Source organism: Oncorhynchus gorbuscha, linkage group LG25 (genome assembly GCF_021184085.1).
Source record: "Oncorhynchus gorbuscha isolate QuinsamMale2020 ecotype Even-year linkage group LG25, OgorEven_v1.0, whole genome shotgun sequence".
Lineage (NCBI taxonomy): Eukaryota > Metazoa > Chordata > Actinopteri > Salmoniformes > Salmonidae > Oncorhynchus > Oncorhynchus gorbuscha.
In genome coordinates this window covers 12650128-12671466 of record NC_060197.1, presented here as the reverse complement: position 1 = coordinate 12671466, position 21339 = coordinate 12650128, and the positions used below count along the sequence as shown (strand labels likewise).

General features: G+C 42.4%; 2 protein-coding genes across 5 annotated transcripts in view; both read left to right on the top strand.

Moving 5' to 3' along the window:
• The first annotated feature begins 8949 nt into the window (after positions 1 to 8949).
• On the top strand, positions 8950 to 12911 carry LOC124014539 (intestine-specific homeobox-like). Of its 2 annotated transcripts, none has more exons than XM_046329654.1 (3): positions 8950 to 9565; positions 10517 to 10668; positions 12424 to 12911. In XM_046329654.1, the coding sequence occupies exons 1-3, from the start codon at positions 9340 to 9342 to the stop codon at positions 12709 to 12711; spliced, it is 666 nt and encodes a 221-aa protein (XP_046185610.1). In that variant the 5' UTR covers positions 8950 to 9339; the 3' UTR covers positions 12712 to 12911. The 2 variants fall into 2 exon arrangements, with proteins under 2 accessions (XP_046185610.1, XP_046185609.1); XM_046329653.1 differs by having other exon boundaries at positions 10514 to 10668.
• A 5276-nt stretch (positions 12912 to 18187) lies between these two features.
• Positions 18188 to 21339, top strand: part of LOC124014509 (protein bicaudal D homolog 1-like) — a 42841-nt gene continuing 39689 nt past the window's right edge. For all 3 annotated transcript variants that reach the window (XM_046329592.1, XM_046329593.1, XM_046329591.1), the window contains exon 1: positions 18188 to 18972. In XM_046329592.1, the coding sequence (XP_046185548.1) occupies positions 18757 to 18972 (216 nt within the window). In that variant the 5' untranslated portion in view covers positions 18188 to 18756. The remainder of the gene's footprint in view (positions 18973 to 21339) is intronic.

The window sequence follows — 21339 nt, the reverse complement described above, 5'->3', positions numbered from 1 at the left end:
TGTGTCATTCTGGTCAGGCTCGCTGCGTCAATCATATCTGGTTCGTTAGCTAAACCAGCCACCTTAGCTAGCCAGTAACTCTTCCAGTGTGTGTTGACGTCATTTCACAGGAGTGGTTTTTGGATGGAAGCATTAGAGATCAGTAAGAAATGGCACTTCTGTAGACAAATATCTTATCCATCCTTTTTTATAAGCATTAAATGGCCTGGTATGATGGTGCTTTGATCCGTTATATGCTGAACAAAAATATAACTGCAACATTCAACAATTTCAAAGATTTGACTGAGTTACAGTTCATATAAGGAAATCAGTCAATTGAAATAAATTCATTAGGCCCTAATCTACCAATTTCACATGACTGGGCAGGGGTGGAGGGCATAGGCCCATCAGAATGAGTTTTTCCCCACAAAAGGGCTTTATTTCAGACAGAAATACTCCTCAGCATGCTGTGCTGAGGGAATAAACACACACTCATGCACACACTTAAACACACACACAGTCTTGTATAACTAACCTTGTGGGGACACACAATTCAGTCACATTCAAATTCCTATTTTCCTTAAACCTAACCCTGACCTTAACCCTAAACCTAACCCTAGCTCCTATCCCTAACCCTAATTCGTATTCTAACCATAACCCTTAACCCCCTAGAAATAACATTTGACCTTGTTTGGACTAACAAAATGTCCCCAGTTGGTCAAATGTTTGTTTGTTTACTATTCCTGTGGGGACTTGTGATAAACTTAAACACTTACACACACACACACACACACACACACACACACACACACACACACACACACACACACACACACACACACACACACACACACACACACACACACACACACACACACACACACACACACACACACGTCAATGTCAATGATTCAATGGAGGCCACGTCATTAAAAACACACGCTAACCTGCAGAGTGACAAATGATCACATCAAAATTTGGAAAGACATAGATACAAACAGATCACTCGAGTTAGATGTTAACAGAATGTGTCATTAAGCCTATTCAAAACAAAAACTGTGTTTCACATCAGAATTAGGCAGTTCTGATGCTGAAAAATATAGGAAATTCTTGCCTACAACTATATCTTGTTTTATTTTGGCAAAAAAAGTTTGGCTACATGGCAACAAAAACGTACTGAAAACACTATCAAGATTAGAATTTAGTTCAACCACCACCAAGCTACTGCATAGTTACAGTTTTAACAATCACTTTGGCACTAATTTCAGAACCGTGTGGTCATTTTTCAAAACTCTAGACACAAAACTCAAAATGGCCAACACTTGTAACACAGGCTGTCCAATGTTCAAAACATTGCATCGTGCATTCATATCTTTAAAGAAACCTTGCACTTGCAGAACCATTGGTTCAAATAACTCATTTATCATGAAATACCATAGGAACATTCATTTAGATCACCCACGCACAAGATACTGATAGTTTCTCTATGTAGTTGTTCGTACAATCATTAAATATTGAAGTACAAAATATGTGATACATGTTTCATTATGCTACTACATGTAAATACACCACTGTAAAAGGACTAGTAGAGAGAATACTACAGACACAGTGGAATCATTGAACAAAATATGAAATTTGTTGATGAAATCCAATAAAATCAGAACATAGGTTTCTTTGAATCAAAGCAAAAATAATGGTCAACTGCAGAGTTCCTCACCTGGTTTACTGTAAAAAGCCAAACAAAACATTGATTACTGTACTTCTATATTTGCCCGCAACTCTGTCTTGTGGATTTGGCCATAGAATCTCATCCACATCACAATGGATGTTTTCATTAGCCAAACATCTTGGGAAGAATCTTCGGGCGAATCCAGGCCTGACACTGGTCTGCCGTGATGTCATTGCATGCGTCATCCATGGCCTGGGGAAGGGTGGCCTGTTCGTGACGGCGCCCATCAGCGCCCATCATATACCTTCCAGCTCCATGTGGAGAAAAATTCCTCAATCGGGTTAAGGAAAGGAGAGTATGGGGGTAAGTACAGGGTGGTAAAATGGGGATGGGCCTGTAACCATGCTTGCACCATTTGAGAATGGTGAAACCTGACATTATCCCACACAGTGACATAGGTTATGTCATCAGCTCTGCAGACCTGATTTAGTTCATCACGGAAGGTTACATTCGAACAGCGAATCATGTGGCTGCCTGCAACTCAACATATAGAGTATATAATAATAATAATAATAATATATGCCATTTAGCAGACGCTTTTATCCAAAGCGACTTACAGTCATGTGTGCATAGAGTAGAGAGCTTTAGATGATGTTCGACCAAACATTAGAACGGACAAGATGCGTAATCTAAGCAACTTTGACCCTGGTATGATTGTTGATTCCAGCATCTCAGAAACAGCTGCCTTCCTGGGATTTTTTATGCACTACAGTCTCTACAGTTTACAGAGAATGGTGCGATAAACAAAACACATTCAGTGAGCGGCAGTTCTGTGGGCAAAAACACCTTGTTAATGAGAGAGGTCAGAGGAGAATGTCCAGACTCACTCAAGCTAACAGAAAGGCCACAATTGCTCAACTAACAGCTGTTTAAAACAGTGGTGTGCAGAAGGGGATCTCTTAACGTACAATACTGTGAATAATTCAGGCTGTTGTTGGGGCAAAAAAGGGTCCTACCCAGACATAGATAGGTGTACCTAAAAAAGTAGCCGGTGAGTGTACTGCAACGGTTTTCGTCTGGTGAAGGAGAAGAGGACCAAAACGCAGCATGGTAAGTGTCCATAATATATTTTAATGAAATATCACTGGACACAGAAAACAAAAAAGAACGAGAGAAATAAATGAAATCCGACACAGTCATGGGTGGAACAAACACTGACACAGTAAAATAATCACCCACCAAACACAGGTGGGAAAAGGCTACCTAAGTATGATTCTCAATCAGAGACAACGAACGACACCTGCCTCTGATTGAGAACCATACCAGTCCAAACACATAAACGCAACATAGAAAAACGAACTTAGACTTTCCACCCAACTCACGCCCTGACCAAACTAAAACAAAGACATAACAAAGGAACTAAGGTCAGAACGTGACACTTTGCATATGCAACATATATTTACTGTATTTTTGCAATTTTACTGTGTGCTTACAGTATGCTGTTTGACATGTATTGAGTCATGTTGAAATATAAAACCACATTTTTAAAATGTGTGTTCATTTCTTGAATCCAGCCTCATCTATGAATAATAGTTCCAAGGGGATGGGACTTGCATCCAACTCCATGATTCTCTGAAATGACAGTAAATACTGTAATTTCTGTGTAGTAAAGTTCACTGGCAACATACATGAGTCTCTAATGTTTCAAGAGAGTAATACTAGTACATTACTTACTTGCACATGTCGTACCGTTTATCCTTCGCTCGTTGGGAATTCATTTCAAATGGGTCTCTGTGGATCTGCTTCCTCCGAAAGGCCGTGTTTCTTAAGGATGGTTATAAGCTCACTCTGATGTTATGGAAGATGGCAGTGTTTTCAATAATCTGTTGTTGGTCTGTAAATAGACGCGTTCTATAAAGACAAAATAGCATCCAGCACAGTAAACACTACAGAATTAGAGTATATGAGATAAACATGTCACAAAGTCGTATAGCTCCCAATGTTATACGTACATACAGAAAAAACATGAAACATTGACTTTGTTTCCCCTTACAGTATGTATTGGAATCTACAGTCTTTACTGTGCTTTACGTTGTACTATTGTCAAGTTATAAAAGGAGTAGATCGGTATGTACTGCAGACATTGGACCTATTCTCATCTTGGAACATCCAGATGATGAATGCTATGGTGAAGCTGCTCAGATTGGGCTGCACTCTCTGCCCAGTCTCTCTCAAGGTCAAGGCATGGTTGACCCCAAGGTCCACCACAGTCTCCCGAATTTCATCAGAGATGACTCTCCTTGTTCCAGGTCTTCCTCCACCTCTACCTCTCTCTGCGCACCACTCCATTTCGTTTGATATGTTACTTTATGATAGGTTTCAATATTTTATCCGTTTAGTATGATCTATTACGTTCCACTGCTTTAGTTTGATATGTTACGTTTGGTATGGTTACATAAGACAGTAGCATACTTAAGGCAAAAACCTTTTTTTAAAGGGTGGTTGGAGGGTGGTTGGTTGCACATGACGTCTACTGTTACAAACCCAAAGGCTGCATGTTTGAATCTCGTCACGGACACCTTTAGCATTTTAGCTAATTAGCAACTTTGCAACTACTTACTACTTTTTAGCTACTATGCAACTACTTAGCATGTTAGCTAATACGTCTCCTAACCCTAACCTTAGCCCCTAACCTATTGTAGCATATCAGACTTAAGCAGTCAAATGTAATATATCGCTAAACAGGTCAAAGCAAACTGGTGCAGTCAAGATGTAGGATACACTTCGTCCTACAATTCGTAATATATTGTGTGACTGCAATTACATTTGTAGGCCAATGTCATTTAATCTAATGTAAAGTATCATATCATACTAAATGGAGTTGCATGGATTTGACAAAAATATAATACGTTTTGCTCTGAGACCAGGTTGCTCTCTCTCTCTTCCCCCTGTAAGACAGTATCATGTGATAACACAAGTACTCTACTCCTCTAACCTCTCTCTTTATTTCTCTCTCTCTCTCTGTCCTTCACCCATTATCATCCAACTACTACGCACTATTCAGAATTATTATATCTACTACATGGAGGGAAAGGAGAGAGAGAGAGACTAAGAGATGAGAGACAGCACAGTGAATGAGGAACTATCTATCTCTCTTGAGACAAGGGACAGAAGGGTTGAGAAAGAGAGAACTCCCTTGAGAAGCCTGTGCAGCCTCACTAGGCCAATGCAATCTACTTGTGAATCTGGGGGCCTGGTGATAGGACATCTGCTCCTTTCTGCATTGATTAGTTTGCCTGGTCAGACAAAACTGGATGATGATGTAACAGTGAGGACAAATGGAGAATGTGAGATCATGTATGAAATGTCCAAATCAAATCAAATCAAATGTGTCACATACGCATGGTTAGCAGATGTTAATGTGAGTGTAGCGAAATGCATGTGCTTCTAGTTTCGACAGTTCAGTAATATCTAACAAGTAATGTCTTTATTCTTTTGGAACTTTTGTGAGTGTAATGTTTACTTATAATTTGTTATTGTTTATTTAACTTTTGTACTTCACTTGCTTTGGCAATGTTAAAATATGTTTCCCATGCCAATAAAGCCCTTGAATTTACAGATTTTCTCAATTGCTAAAACACTAAAACCCATTGGCTGAACAAAGTTCTCAGTTGCCTGGACTCACTTAGCTAATTATGCAGTCTGTTGTCAATACCTTAAACCATTTCACATGATAAAACACAATTTGCAGATCTCACTTAGACTTTTCAGCAAAACTCTAAACACATTCTCATTCTCAAAACACATTCTGCACTCTAATGCACATGTCATCCATACTGGTAAACACAAGTGGCAATAATCAAATACAAATAGAGAACATATGTCATTGATTCAACACAACCACTCAATATGTATTTAACCTGTTTCAAATGATGCGACACAACCAATATAAGCCAGTTCAGAGAGCAAACAGGTTGTTGATGGTGGGAAGGAGAAAGTCTGAGAATGGATACTGTAGTACAGTGCATTGTAGGCTGTATACTGTACAATGGACAAATTGTATGGCCCTGAACATTGTGCTTTCCATTTATTAACAGTACTGACTGCTCAATAGATTTTGACTGGTTGCAGGTTCATATCAACAAAGAACAAGAATTACAGTATCACAGAGACAAAGGACAAGTTTGTGAGATGCAGTGTACAGTACTGTAAAAATAGGGGTACAAGGAGGAGAAAGTAATCTATTTTTTTAGATTAAAATGTACTTCTCCCTGAAAATTGTATGTTTTGAACAATGTGTTTTCTATTTTTCGGTGTATTGTTTACTGACTGCTTGAGAGTGTATATCATTTTGATCACTTTGTTTATGATTTGAGAGCAGTGTTTGATTTTGAACACAGGTAAAAACTGTTTTGAGGTGAATGTTTCATTTTGCAAGAGGAGTCAGAGGTTATGTAAATAGTGCTTGAAGATGAGGTATTGTGTTGAATGTTTTCAGGAAATGGAGCAAGGTTTCAGAAATTGTATTTTAGAGAGAGAGAGAGAGAGAGAGAGAGAGAGAGAGAGAGAGAGAGAGAGAGAGAGAGAGAGAGAGAGAGAGAGAGAGAGAGAGAGAGAGAGAGAGAGAGAGAGAGAGAGAGAGAGAGAGAGAGAACACAATTGATTCAGGACCATCTTTCTCTCAAAATATCCACCCAGAATTTTAGATGTATCACTTTGAGAGCAGAGAGAGAGAGAGAGAGAGAGAGAGAGAGAGAGAGAGCAACCAGAGAGCAACCGAGAGAGAGAAGAGCACACACACACACCACACCCCCCTGAGAGAGAGAGAGAGAGAGAGAGAGAGAGAGAGAGAGAGAGAGAGAGAGAGAGAGAGAGAAGAGAGAGAGAGAGAGAGAGAGAGAGAGAGCAACCGAGAGAGCAATCCGAGAGAGATACAGCCTGGAATCAACCTGAGAGAGAGAGAGAGAGAGAGAGAGTCACTCCCGAGAGAGAGAGATTTCCTGAGAGAGAGAGAGAGAGAGAGAAGAGAGAGAGAGAGAGAGAGAGAAGAGAGAGAGAGAGAGAGAGAGAGAGAGAGAGAGAGAGAGAGAGAGAGAGACCGAGAGAGAGCAGAGAGAGAGAGAGAGAGCAACCGAGAGAGAGAGAGCAACCGAGAGAGAGAGACAACAGAGAGAGAGAGCAAGAGAGAGAGAGAGAGAGAGAATTCTCTGAGAGAGAGAGAGAGAGAGAGAGAGAGAGAGAGAGAGAGAGAGAGAGAGAGAGAGAGAGAGAGAGAGAGAGAGAGAGAGAACAGATGATAAGCTTCTGCTAAAGATGTTCCCTCCTGCCCTGACTAGTCCAAGTGATTAATGACATTCTCTCTTCTCTGTTTTAGCACAGTGGACACTGCCTCTCTGAGTGTAGTTGGAGTGAGCTATGGTGGTTTGGTGTATTAGGCTGCCATCTAGAGGTGCAGTAATTGTAAGAACACAATTGTTATTCAGGACCATCTTTCTCTCCAAAATATCCACCCAGAATTTTAGATGTATCACTTTGGATGGAGCAGGAACATCCATCTCCTACTTTACCACACAGATACACACACACACACACACACACACACACACACACACACACACACACACACACACACACACACACACACACACACACACACACACACACACACACACACACACACACACACACACACACACACACACACACACACACACACACACACAGATATATACACACACACACACACAGATATATACACACACACACACACAGATATATACACACACACAGATATATACACACACACACACACACACACACACACACACACACACACACACACACACACACACACACACACACACACACACACACACACACACACACACACACACACACACACACACACACACACCCTCCCCCATGCATCCTTAACAGAAGAAATACTCCCCCCTCCACTCTCTCTCTGAAATATATATGAATACACTTCCCACATTGCTTTTCCCAAAACAACTTTTCTCTTTCCTCTCTCTACTTTATTCTGTGTCCCTAAGTAGGAAGTAGCTCCCAAAGTTCCTGTGGGGTTCTGGGAATCAGCTCTGTGTAACATTTTTATTTTATTTAACCTTTATTTAACAAGGCAAGTCAGTTAACAACAAATTATTATTTACAATGACGGCCTACACCTGCCAAACCCGGATGACGCTGGGCCAATTGTGCGCCGCCCTTTGGTACTCCCAATCACGGACGGTTGTGATACAGCCTGGAATCAAATCAGGGTGTCTGTAGTGATGCCTTTACCACTGAGAGGCAGTGCCTTAGACCGCTGCGTCACTCGGGAGCCCAACATGACTAGTAACGTCATTTCCTGGACGCCTGTTGTAGTGTTGTCTTATAGATACAAGAGACAGAGTAGAACTCATTTTAATTGTGTTAGAAGGGCTCCATAAAGGTGCTATAAAAACCCAGCTAAGTCAGGTCCTAACTGCAGAGCCTGGAAAGAGGGTGCATCTCAAACGTCTAAATTGGCTTCCTCTCCTCCTCTCCTTGTCTCCCCTTCTTATGCATTGAAGGAGACTAGACGAATAGTCTAAAAAGCAGCATAACAATGTTTACCTATCAGGTGTTCGCCCCAAACAGAAGAAATCTTCCATTAGGGTGCAAAGGAATGAGAGAAGATGAGGAGAGGAGGAGAGGAAGCCCATTTAGACTATTGATACGCAGCCAGAGTTCACCAAAAGGCCACCAACTATTCCGTAGATAGATAGTGTTATTAAGTCAGCTAATTGCGCATCGTAAACCAACACAACACATAAACACATGAGCCAAAACGCTATTATGATCAATGAACACGTTGATCTTTTCTGGGCTTTTCTAGTAGCCCCAGCCTCATTATGAGGTATCATTCATTTGGACTCATTTTGTAATTAAACACAAGGACACCTCGGAAAATGGAATATCATTTCGGGGATGTTTATGAGTTTGGCAAAGAGGTTCAGCTGGCTTGCTCTGGTTGCTAAATCTCTTTCTGCTGTGGCCAACTTTGTGGCATGTCAACAACAACGAATTTGGCCCGAGCAGAAACAGAATGCTACCCTTTATAACTTAGCTACACTCCTAAGCCTTTAATGATCAAATGATAATCTTCAAAGTTTTCTCGACATTGAATGAGAACAGTCAGCTGTCAAGGTAAAGGAGTTTATGGCAGTGTGTGAGTTACACAGTAAACCTGCTCCTCCTTCTATTGATCCTAATGATCCACTGCATTAGCCTACAAACCCTATCTGTCTTTACCTGGGGACACGGTTATGACACCTGATAGGAGTTACATGACAGCGAGGTAGAGAGACTAGGAAGAAAGATAGACGGACAACAATCGACCTACGGCGAGAGAACAGGCTGGACAGAAAGAGACACGGAGAGACAGACAGACAGAAGGAGGTATATAGATACAAAGGGAGGAAGAGAGCGATAGAACAAGACAGTGAGAGACAGAGAGACACACACAGAGAGAGCGAGAGAGAAGCAAGTCTGAATTCTAGACTACAGACAACCAGTGAGGGGACCAGGAGGTGTAACAAAGGAGAGAGTTGTACCCCATCTACAGAGCTCTGATTCGCAGGCTGGGTCACCCTCTACGGAGGAGCCTGGAAGTCAGTGGAGGGGAACCAGATAGGCTGGCGGTGCAGGATATGTCAGTGCACCATGGAGGCCCACAGAGACAGACTCCAGAGTGTGTGTCCCTCCCCAAGGTGTTGTCTCACTCCATCGAGCGGATCCTGAGGAGAGCACCGTGTCTGGATGGGGAGGAGAGGGGGGGCGGCGGAGAGGAGGAGAGAGGGAGCATGGCGGAAGAGACGGGGGCTGTGTGTGTGAAGACCACCGCTGAGCAAGAGCCTAAAGTCAACAGATGCCCAGGTGTGTTTAGTCAGTGGTTCCAAAGGCTCAGTTTGTCGGAGCACACTGTGGGTTTGATGAACTGTATCCTGCGGTTTTGATCAAAGTATCTGCTAAATGACCTTATTAGTCACAGTAGAAAACTTCAATATCCAAAATACAAGGGGGGGGAACTAATTTCAATGAAGCAAGATCAATAGATAAGGACATTATATATTCAATAGTGTAGATTGTGTTTCTTGTGCTACAGCCTTCTAAACTGTAGAGTTTAACTCAGAGTTTGGAAACAGAGAAAGTAAATGGCATTGTGACAGTATTGCATGAGGAACGAGTGCTTTATATTTGATTTGAAGAAGGTTTAAGTTTGTTCTGGCTAAGTATTTCTATCCTCTCCAGTGTACTAAAGCTCAGTTACTGCAGAGGCAAGAGTCAGAGGTTGTTTTATGGTTTCGTGCTTTTTTGCTACCCTTTTATATGGTGCTGCTTTGATGTTGATTTTGAAAAATGTCTTGTTAGCGATTCATAAATGCTCAATGCTCCGTCTTTTCTAAAAGCCGCTCAGAGAATTGGATTACTTCAAATTCCATTCTGGAGGAGCATTAAAAAAAAAACGACAATAAACAAAACAATTATGATTAGAAATACACTTGAGACACGGTAATGGGAATTACTGTGTAGCTGTGGGTTGTTTGAACCTTTACTTAAGGACAAAAATGTTCTGCAAATGTGTTACCGCCTGTATATTTAGTGCACAAATAATAACTTATTTCCTGTCATAACCGTTTCTGTAACTGTCAAGGTCTAATTGTATTTGGATAGTTACCTGTAAATACTGTAGACTTTAAGTGCCACATTTAGCTAAACGGCCAAACACATTTACAGAGTTTGCTAAATATCCGCTTTCCATTTCGAAAGCAATAAATTGCGTGTGTGTGTGTGTGTGTGTGTTTTGTTTTGTTTTGTTTGGAGTAGACTCACGGAGCAGCAGTCGGCGGGTGCGAACCACATTCACCTCGGCCCAGCTAGAGGTGCTAGAAAGGTCCTTCCAGGAGAGCCAATACCCTGACATATATTCCAGAGAACTACTGGCCTCCCAAACACAGCTGTCAGAGGCACGAGTACAGGTAAGTACACTACTGTGTGTATTTGTGCGCGTGTGTGTGCGCATGCATTTCTGTGTGTTTGGTTGGTTTCTTGATGGTCCTCTAACATACAGTGAGCACCATAATTAATTGGACAGTGACCCTTTTTTGGTTAGTTTGGTTCTGTACTCTGGCACTTTGAGTTTTAAAGGATACAATGACAATGAGGGTGAAGTGCAGACAGTCAGCTTAAATTTAAGGATATTTTCATACATATCGGATGAACAATTTAGAAACGATAGAAGCTTTTGTACATAGTCCCCCCCCCCAGCATTTTCGGGCATCAAAAAACATTGGACAGTTTAACATAATGTAGACTAAAGTAATCATTGTTAATATTTGGTCGCATATCCTCTGCATGCAATGACTGCTTGAAGTCTGCGATGCATCGACATCACCAGACGCTGGGTATCTTCCCTGGTGATGCTCTGCCAGGCCTGTACTGCAGCCATCTTCAGTTCCTGCTTGTTTCGGAGACTTATTGCCTTCAGTCTCCTCTTCAGCATGTAAAATGCACGTTCAATTGGATTCAGATCCGGCGATTGACTCGGCCAGTCAAGGATTTTCCACTTTCTGGCCATCAAAAACCCCTTTGTCGCTCTAGAAGTATGTTTAGGCCCATTGTCGTGTTGCATGACGAAGTGCCGTCCAATGAGTTTGGAGGCATTTGGTTTTTATCTGAGCAGATAAAATATATCTGTCGACTTCAGAATTCAGTGTTCTACTTCTGTCTGCAGTCACATCATCGATGTAGACTATTGAGCCTGTTCCACTGGCAGCCATACAGGCCCAAGCCATAACACCCCTCCACCATGTTTCACGGATGAGGTGGTATGCTTTGGATCACGGGCATGTCTTTTTCTTCTCCACACTTTCCTCTTTCCATCACTCTGGTACATGTTCATCTTTGTCTCATCTGTCTACAATACTTTTTCCCCCAGAACTCTTGGGGCACTTTTAGGTGCTTTTTAGCAAACTATAATCCCGCCTTTCTGTACTTCAGGCTCATCAGTGGTTTGCATCTTGTAGTGTACCCTCTGTAGTCCTGCTGGTGTAGACTTCTACGTATGATAGACTTTGACACATCTACACCTGTATCCAGGAGAGTGTTTCTGATCTGTTGGGCTGTTGTCAGGGGGGTTTTCTTCACCATAGAGAGTATTCTCCGGTCATCCACTACAGTGGTCTTCCTCAGTCTACCGGGTCTTTTGATATAATTGAGTTCACCGTTGTTTTTGTCTTGTTAATGATGAACCCAACTGTTAACTTGGGCATGCCGAGGCATTTTGCAATGTTCCTGACTGATTGATTGATTGATTGATTTTCATTTCCGAGCCTTATGACGGCCAGCTTCATTTGCATCGACACTGCTGTCTTCCTCATGTTGTCACACCCCAACAACAACCTCCAAAGGCAATAGCCAAGTCTAGAATCAATCCTCTTCATCAACAGCTCTCCTGCATTCACTAACGACACAAATGAATACACCTGCCTAACGACACACATCTGTGAAGCCAACTCAACAAATACTTGTCGTACCTTAAAATGGGTGGACCACGTACCAAAGGTGCTGTCATTTCTAAACGGTTCATCCGATATGTATGAAAATACCCTCAAATTAAAGCTGACAGTCTGCACTTCACCCCTAGAGTACAGAACCAAAATAACAAAAAATGGTCACTGTCCAATGAATTATGGTGCTCACTGTATCTGCTGTGTGTTGTCATCCTGACCCAGATATGGTTCCAGAACCACCGGGCCAAGTGGAGGAAGACTGGAGCTCTGGGAGAGAGCAGAGGATTGGACAAACTCTTAGACATCAACCAACAGCCTGAGAGGATAGTGCCGCTTCCTCCCCTGATTGGATCCCTCCAAACCAGGCCACACCCACTACGGCACAAGCTCTTCATCTCCAGGCCACCCTACCATCCCATTGGTGTTTACCAGAACTTCCTGCCCAAGCTCCACCCAGCCCTGGTACCCTACTCTGAGCCCTACCTGCTTCCCCTCCCAGCCCAGTCCTAGTTGACCCCAATGACACACACCATACCTGGACACACACTCAGCTGACAGACGAACACACCGGATGTCTTGTATATCCAATATGTCTGTCCCTGTACATATGTGTTTTCTGCACGTGAAACAATTCTACTCATACAGAAATCTGCTATTTTCATTCATTTCATACAAAGTATCATAAATAAAGGTCTTCAGTCTGAGCATGATTAGCTGAATCAGGTGTGTTATTGTAGGGCTGGAATGAAACACCCAGTAGAGGTCTCCAGGACCAGAGTGGGAGAGTTGGAGACACGTGTCTCAGACTGATCCTGGGTTCTCTGGGATTCTGAGAAACACTCAGACTCAGTCATCATCCTCAGTGTTACGTCACTTCCAGGGTCAACCATATAGTTCCTTGGATCTGAGTAGTCCTCTCAAAGGGTAAAGTAGATTTTGTGATATGATATGATTAATAGGACAATATTCTGGAGTCGTTGAACAATGAACATTTATGGGTGACGATTGCCAAGGAAACCATTATATATTATCATAATGTATTTATAGTAGAAACTCAATAAATTACATATAGCCCACACATACGGTGCCAGGGTTTGAGAGAAAGATAGAGAGAGAGAGAGAGAGAGAGAGAGAGAGAGGGGTGGGGGGTATTTCAGATGATATGGGGCCTATAAAAGGGATACTGTGTTGAGATTTCAGATTATTACTCAATTGGTTTATTGCACTCTACATATATGGTACTACCTTATCTTAATTCACCTGGGGTGAATCTGAGGGCAGGGCATGTGTACAGTCATTATCTGAGACAGACACATACACACACACACACACACACACACACACACACACACACACACACACACACACACACACACACACACACACACACACACACACACACACACACACACACACACACACACACACACACACACACACACACACACACACACACACACACACACACACACACACACACACACACACACACACACACACACACACACACACACACACACACACACACACACACACACTACCAGGTGTAGATTCATCATAAAACAATTGTGTAAGATGGTTCAATGTTTCAGTGTTGCAGACAGAAATAGAGTATATCAGTAGATCTCTGAGAATGATGTTTTTAACTGCAAGTTCTGGAAATGTCATCCCAACTGAACACATGATCATCTACAGTGCCATGCAAAAGTACTCATCCCTTCCTCTTGAAAAATGGATTGGACCAAAGCGCAGCGTGGAAAGTGTTCATGATTTTTAATACAGAACTCCGACAAAACAACAAAATACAAAACAGAACATAAAGTTCTGCAGGGCTAGACAGCAACTATGCAAAAACAAGATCCCACAATCTAAGGTGGGAAAAAGGGCTGCCTAAGTATGATCCCCAGTCAGAGACAACGATAGACAGCTGCCTCTGATTGGGAACCAGGAACCATACCAGGCCAACAAAGAAATAGAAAAACTAGAATGCACACCCAAATCACACCCTGACCTAACCAAATAGAGAAATAAAAAGGCTCTCTAAGGTCAGGGCATGACACTTGGCAGTTTTCCAATTTTGTTGCATTACAACCTGTAATTTAAATACATTTTTATTTGGATATTCATGTAATGGACATACACAGATAGTCCAAATTAGTGAAGTGAAAATAATAACTTGTTTAAAAAAATACAAAACATTTCAACAATGTAAAAGTGGTGTATGCATATGTATTCTCTCCTTTTGCTATGAAGCACCTAAATAAGATCTGGTGCAACCAATTACCTTCAGAAGTCACATAATCAGTTAAATAAAGTTCCCCTCTGTGCAATCTAAGTGTCACATAATCTGTCACATAATCTCAGTATACATACTCCTGTTCTGAAAGGCCCCAGAGTCTGCAACACCACTAAGCAAGGAGCACCACCAAGCAAGCGGCACCATTAAGACCAAGGAGCTGTTCAAACAGGTCAGGGAGAAGTACAGATCAGGGTTGGGTTATAAAAAAAATATCCGAAACTTTAAACATCCCACAGAGCACCATTAAATCCACGATTAAAAAATGGAAAGAATATGGCACCACAACAAACCTTCCAAGAAAGGGCCCCCACCAAAACTCACAGACCAGACATGGAGGGCATTAATCAGAGAGGCAACAAAGAGACCAAAGATAACCCTGAAGGAGCTGCAAAGCTCCACAGCGGAGATTGGTGTATCTCTCCATAGGACCACTTTAAGCCGTACACTCCACAGAGCTGGGCTTTATGGAAGAGTGACCAGAAAAAAGCCATTGCTTAAAGAATAAAATCAGCAAACACGTTTGGTGTTAGCCAAACGGAATGTTGGAGACTCCCCAAACATATGGAAGAAGGAACTCTGGACAGATTTTTGGCCATCAAGAAAAATGCTACGTCTGGCGCAAACCCATCATCACCCCGAGAACACCATCCCCACAGTGAAGCATGGTGGTGGCAGCATCATTCTGTGGTGATATTTTTCATTGGCAGGAACTGTGAAACTGGTCAGAATTGAAGGAATGATGGATAGCACTAAATACAGGGAAATTCTTGAGGGAAACCTGTTTCGGTCTTCCAGAGATTTCAGACTGGGATGGAGGTTCACCTTCCAGTAGGACAATGACCCTAAGCATACTGCTAAAGCAACACTCGAGTGGTTTAAGGGGAAACATTTAAATGTCTTGGAATGGCCTAGTTCAAAGCCCAGATCTCAATCCAAATGAGAATCTGTACTATCTTAAAGACTGCTGTACACCAGTGGAACCCATCCAACTAGAAGGAACTGGAGCAGTTTTGCCTTGAAGAATGGGCAAAAATCCCAGTGGCTAGATGTGCTAAACTTATAGAGACATACCCCAAGAGACTTGCAGCTGTAATTGCTGCAAAAGGTGGCTCTGCAAAGTATTGACTTTGGGGGGGGGTGAATAGTTATGCACACTCACGTAAAAAATGTTTGGTCTTATTTCTTGTTTGTTTCACAATGAAAAATGTTTTGCATAATCTAAGTGGTAGGCATGTTGTGTAAATCAAATATTTTGTAAGGCAACAAAATAGAAAAAATGCCAAGGGGAGTGAATACTTTCGCAAGCCACTGTAAATGTTTCTCAACTCTAGTCCTAGGGAAACAACTGGTCAATGGCATGATGATTAGTTGAATTGAATTGAATCGGGTGTGTAAGAGTCAATGAATGGGCTGGAGTAAGCACGTGCAGCCCTGTGCTGTGAGGCCTCAGGGCTGGTGTTGAGGAAATCGATTCAAATATTTCAGTGAGGTGGTTTGTTCCATCCTTCACCTGAACAGGTTAGAAAAATCTGTAGCCTATTTACGATGGCGCTCTTGCCTTGACTCAACAACACTTCTTCCCTCTGCTGAACTTTTGACCCCCTCTTATCTGTATTTTCAGGCGCTTAGCATTCGGGTGAACCCTGTGTTATTAACAGTCTTATCAGACGAGCTAAGATTTGTCCCCGTCCACAGGCTAACGTTAGAACACACACACACCAGTTTGGCCAAAGGCTGGCAGATTTGTGTGGGTGTTATTGAATTTTCCAAGAATTTGTTTGGTGTGTTTCCGAAATGCCTGAAGTGCTGAGCTTTAACCAACGTCCAATGTTCAAAGTCATGCATTCCAAATGGAGGAACATTTCATTTTTATTTTACAGTTCTATTTAACTGGTTTATTATGGTGTGAACAGTGAGTGGTACACTGTATATATATATATATATATATATATATATATATATATATATATATATATATATATTAATGTATTGATTTATTTTTAAATAAATGTGCTTGTTGTTATATCACTTCATTTTAAAATGTATATCGGGGAAAATTAAAATTAGCTAATGGACTGAAGTAGGCTTCTGGAAGCTGATAAATTCAAACTCGTATTTTAAAATAAATTGGACATATATTTTGATGAGCTTGGCATGGGTGTCCTCTTGTGGTTCAATAAGGGTGTCACAGCTGTGAGACCTTATTGCTGTGTTCCTGGTTTGAACAGGTGGTGGTGCTGTAAGGACTTAGAATAAGCTACTGTGGAGATGCTATCTCCACTTTCGTTTCCTCTCCTGGCTCAAACATGATATTGTTTCCTGTCATCTTTCTCACTATGATTTGTATTAGAGGCCTATCTGGAGCAATTTATAAAGGAGCATCATAGGGGCATTGCAGTTGACACATCAGGATCTGGGCTAAAATATACCAGGGATCCCAATAGGGACCTTATACAGTGCCTTCGGAAAGTATTCAGACCCCCTTGACTTTTTAATTAAAAAATGTTATCCTCCTCCTCAATCTACACACAATACCCCATAATGATAAACAGGTTAATGAATGTTTTGCCCAAAAATATAGATAAAAAAATGAAATATCACATTTACATAAGTATTCAGACCCTTTACTCAGTACTTTGTTGAAGCACCTCTGGCAGCGATTACTACAGCCTTGAGTCTTCTTGGGTATGACGCACACCTGTATTTGGGGAGTTTCTCCCGTTCTTCTCTGAAGATCCTCTCAAGCTCTATCAGGTTGGATGGGGAGTGTTGCTGCACAGCTATTTTCAGGTCTATCCAGAGATATTCAATCGGGTTCAAGTCCAGGCTCTGGCTGGGCCACTCAAGGACATTAACAGACTTGTCCAGAAGCAACTCCTGCATTGTCATGGCTGTGCGCTTAGGGTCGCTGTCCTGTTTGGAAGGTGAATCTTGTCCCCAGTCTGAGGTCCTGAGCGGTCTGGAGCAGGTTTCCATCAAGGATCTCTCTATACTTTGCTCCGTTAATCTTTCCCTCGAACCTGACTAGTCTCCCAGGCCCTGCCGCTGAAAAACATCCCCACAGCATGATGCTGCCACCACCATGCCTCACTGTAGGGATGGTGTCATGTTTCCTCCAGATGTGACACATGGCATTCACGCCAGAGTTTCAACTTGGTTTCATCAGGATCTTGTTTCTCACGGTCAGAGATTTTTTTAGGTGCCTTTTGGCAAACTCCAAGCGGACTGTCATGTGCCTTTTACTGAGGAGTGGCTTCCGTCTGGCCGCTCTACCATAAAGGCCTGATTGGTGGAGTGCTCCAATCAAGTTGTGGAAACATCTGAAGGATGATCAATGGAAACAGGATGCACACGAGCTCAATGTTGAGTGTCACCGCAAAGGGTCTGAATACTTTTGTAAATACGTTTTGTATTTTTTAAATACATTTGCAAACATTTCTGAAAACATGTTTTTTGCTTTGTCATGGGGGTACTGTGTGTAGATTGCTGATGAATTTTTTTTTTTAATCCATTTGAGTTTAATGCTGTAACATAACAAACTGTGGGGAAAAGTAAAGGCGTCTGAATACTTTCCGAAGGCACTGTATAGGGACTATATATGGGGACATATCAGGGGTCCTTGGGTGGAAAGGATTGGAAACCCCTGGTGGAGAGGGATGGTATAAAACAAATGATCAGGCATATAGCGTTCCTGCCGCGTTAGTTTATTAATAACCGTGATCACCAACGGTGAAGAAAGGGTTGTAAAAGCAACAGATGTCATCACCAACATAAACATGGTCCTCCTTGTCTGTGGACCGGACCAGCGTGACGAGCAGTAATTCATACGGTACAGCAGAGGGAGAGATGTGCGGGTGAACGCTCGACGTCACAGCCATAGGCAGCAGAAGGATGGGCGAGAGTTGTGTGTACCTTGCCGCTGCTTCATGGCAATAGAGAGAGATGGCGTCCGCATCCCGATGAATAAGCAAAAAAAGAAGAGGAAAAAGGGTGATGCTGGACCCTACTACGCCTAGATGGGAAACCGTTTCATTCAAGACATCAGCTATGGAGGGATTCATCTCTCTTTCACAATCATTTCGCTCCGGGGATGTTAACGCCCTTTTCATGCGTTTTTAAACTCCTCGTCTGATTCCTTCCAACGGGGTTGTGGGGATTGTTGTCCGGTAGGCTACATCTGTTTTCTTCCTCCGCTTCTCTGCCCATCCGACGCAGGGGCGAGGAGAAGAGGAGAGAAGGAGAAGAGAGGGAGAGCGATGGCTGCTGGAAGAGGATGCGGGGAGACGGTGGAACATTGCCGGGCAGAGGTGGAGCGTTTGACCCGTGAGCTGGCGGAGGCGAACCGGGAGAAGATCCGGGCTGCGGAGTGCGGTCTGGTGGTTCTGGAGGAGAACCAGACCCTGAAGCAGCAATATTCGGATCTAGAGGCCGAGCAAGAGGCGCTCCGACAGGAGCTGGAGCAGCTACAAGAGGTATCAACCACTAAAAACACACTATTAAATAACACCCTAAGTTAACCATAAACATTGGCCTATGTGATATAAGTTCAGTGCTTCCTGGAAATGTATTCGTTAACATGCATTTATTAGTTAGCCTCCAAATCCAACTTCCTTCTGCCCCCCAGGCGGGTAGGCTACATCCCTTCCAAGGAATGCGTGATGTCAGCAAGATTATAGGGCAGGCCCCCCCTCCCGCCTCACCCACAGAAGTTGGCACCAGTCAGACACCACACAGCGGGTCTGAGTCTGTCAGAGATACACAGGCCTCAGCAGAGAACTAGGAGGGGACGGAGAGGTCTTTGTTGTCCGAGCAGGGAGTAGCGTAGTAACTTGATGCTATGCGCAAGTCTGACGCGCAGGTATGGGCTTTCCAAGGTGTGCTAATGATGCGCATTTTGGTGCAATGGAATATCATATGTTTGCTGTGGTAGGCTACTTTGTGTGTGTAGATGGATGTAAACCATGGTTGTTATTATGTGTCAAACAGCTTTTGCATGCCTATTTTAACAGATTTTTAAATAGATACTGAATTCTGCAATACACTTGAACACCTATGGGGGGAAGTGTTATCCGTCTATTCAAAAAGTAGGTCTGTGGAACATTGTGTAAGTTATACAGTACTTAGTACCACCGTAGTAGACAATTCCCTATCTGGCAGACTCACTAAGTGCTAAGTGGCACTCCCACATTTGGGATATTCATGTCCTACTCTTAAGAGTCACACCTATAAAATAATTGGAGGAGGACAGTGCTCTCTCTCTCACTTTTCTCCCTGTCCTCTGTTCTCATATTATTATTAGTATTTTCTCTCTCTCTCTCTCTCTCTCTCTCTCTCTCTCTCTCTCTCTCTCTCTCTCTCTCTCTCTCTCTCTCTCTCTCTCTCTCTATCCTTTGTTCTCTGCTCAGAATTGGTGTCTGTGTCTCTTCTTCCCCACATCTTCTTCTCTGACTGTTCCCAGTGAGCATGTGCTTCACAGTAAATCAGTTAGTATTTGAAATTCACTCGAGTTTGATATCAAAACGAAACAACATTACAAAGAAAATCAAGGGCATCATCAAGCCTGATGGAACTTGATTAAACCAGAATGCTATATTACTGGTCTAATCAAAGCAAGCCTTTTCACCTTTACACTACATATAATCATAATATATATTTCTCCATCAGACCTGGGTTCAAATACATTTGTATATGAGTATCTGGTGTAAAAGTTTTAAAAAATCGTTGAGTATTTGAGTATTTTCAAATGCACAGCCCAAAACAAGTACCTTCTTTTTTGTATAAACCAAATAGTCGACCAAATACTCATTTCAAATACTATTTTCAAATACCTGGGTAAATGCATTAGAGTGTATTTGAGTCAGTGTACTGTATTTGCTTTTTTCAAATACTTTCCAAGAGTATTTGACAAATATATTAAAATGACTTTTTGTTTTTGAATACTTCGAATATATGTAAAAGCAATTGAGATATTTTAATAGTATTTTAACACAAGTCTGTTCTTCACTACCATGGTTGGTCATTTATTCCTGTTCATTTCAATAATCAATTCATGCTAATTAGCTACACTGTGCCAAGGTGTAATACATTTTCTTTTTTACAAATACTCTGTGGATTTGCAACAAACAGTGCTTTCTTTGCCATATGGAACCCTATGGCAGTATTCATTCACTGGTTTGTTAGCTATAATACAGACAGGTGTGTCTGTAGGCAGCTGAGGATGCATTTACAGTAACTGAAGGTCAGTGTGTGTGTGTGTGTGTGTGTGTGTGTGTGTGTGTGTGTGTGTGTGTGTGTGTGTGTGTGTGTGTGTGTGTGTGTGTGTGTGTGTGTGTGTGTGTGTGTGTGTGTGTGTGTGTGTGTGTGTGTGGATTTGGCATACATTCTGGAGTTCTATTAGATTGGTTTGGACGTGGTGTAGGCAGCCAACAATAACGCCACATAGTGAGGCCATTTTAAGACATCTCAGGTCAGTTTAAACCATGTGTATTTAGATGTCAATCAGCTCAGCATTTGCTGTAGTACCCCGTCTTCCACTCTCTCTATCCCCCCCACCTCATTCTGTTTTCTGTGATACTGTGAAGGACATCACACTGCTTGCTGAAAAGCTATATATTCACTGGTGCAAGTGGGGACACTTCAGGCTGAGGAGTAAGTTTCACACATCCCCATTTGGGACACCACCCCCAGTTCTCTCTCTATTTCTCTCTGTCCCCCTTCTGCTCCTCTCCACCCTCTCCTCCTCTCTCCCCCCTCCTCTCCTCCTCTCTCCCCCTCTCCTCTCCACCCTCTCCACCTCTCCTCCTCTCTCCCCCTCTCCTCTCCACCCTCTCCCACTCTCC

Coding starts and splice junctions, on each gene's coding strand:
- LOC124014539 (XM_046329653.1), top strand. CDS start 9,340: ATGTCAGTGCACCATGGAGGCCCACAGAGACAGACTCCAGAGTGTGTG. Junction 9,566..10,513: donor TAAAGTCAACAGATGCCCAG/GTGTGTTTAGTC, acceptor TTTTGTTTGGAG/TAGACTCACGGAGCAGCAGT. Junction 10,669..12,423: donor TGTCAGAGGCACGAGTACAG/GTAAGTACACTA, acceptor ATCCTGACCCAG/ATATGGTTCCAGAACCACCG.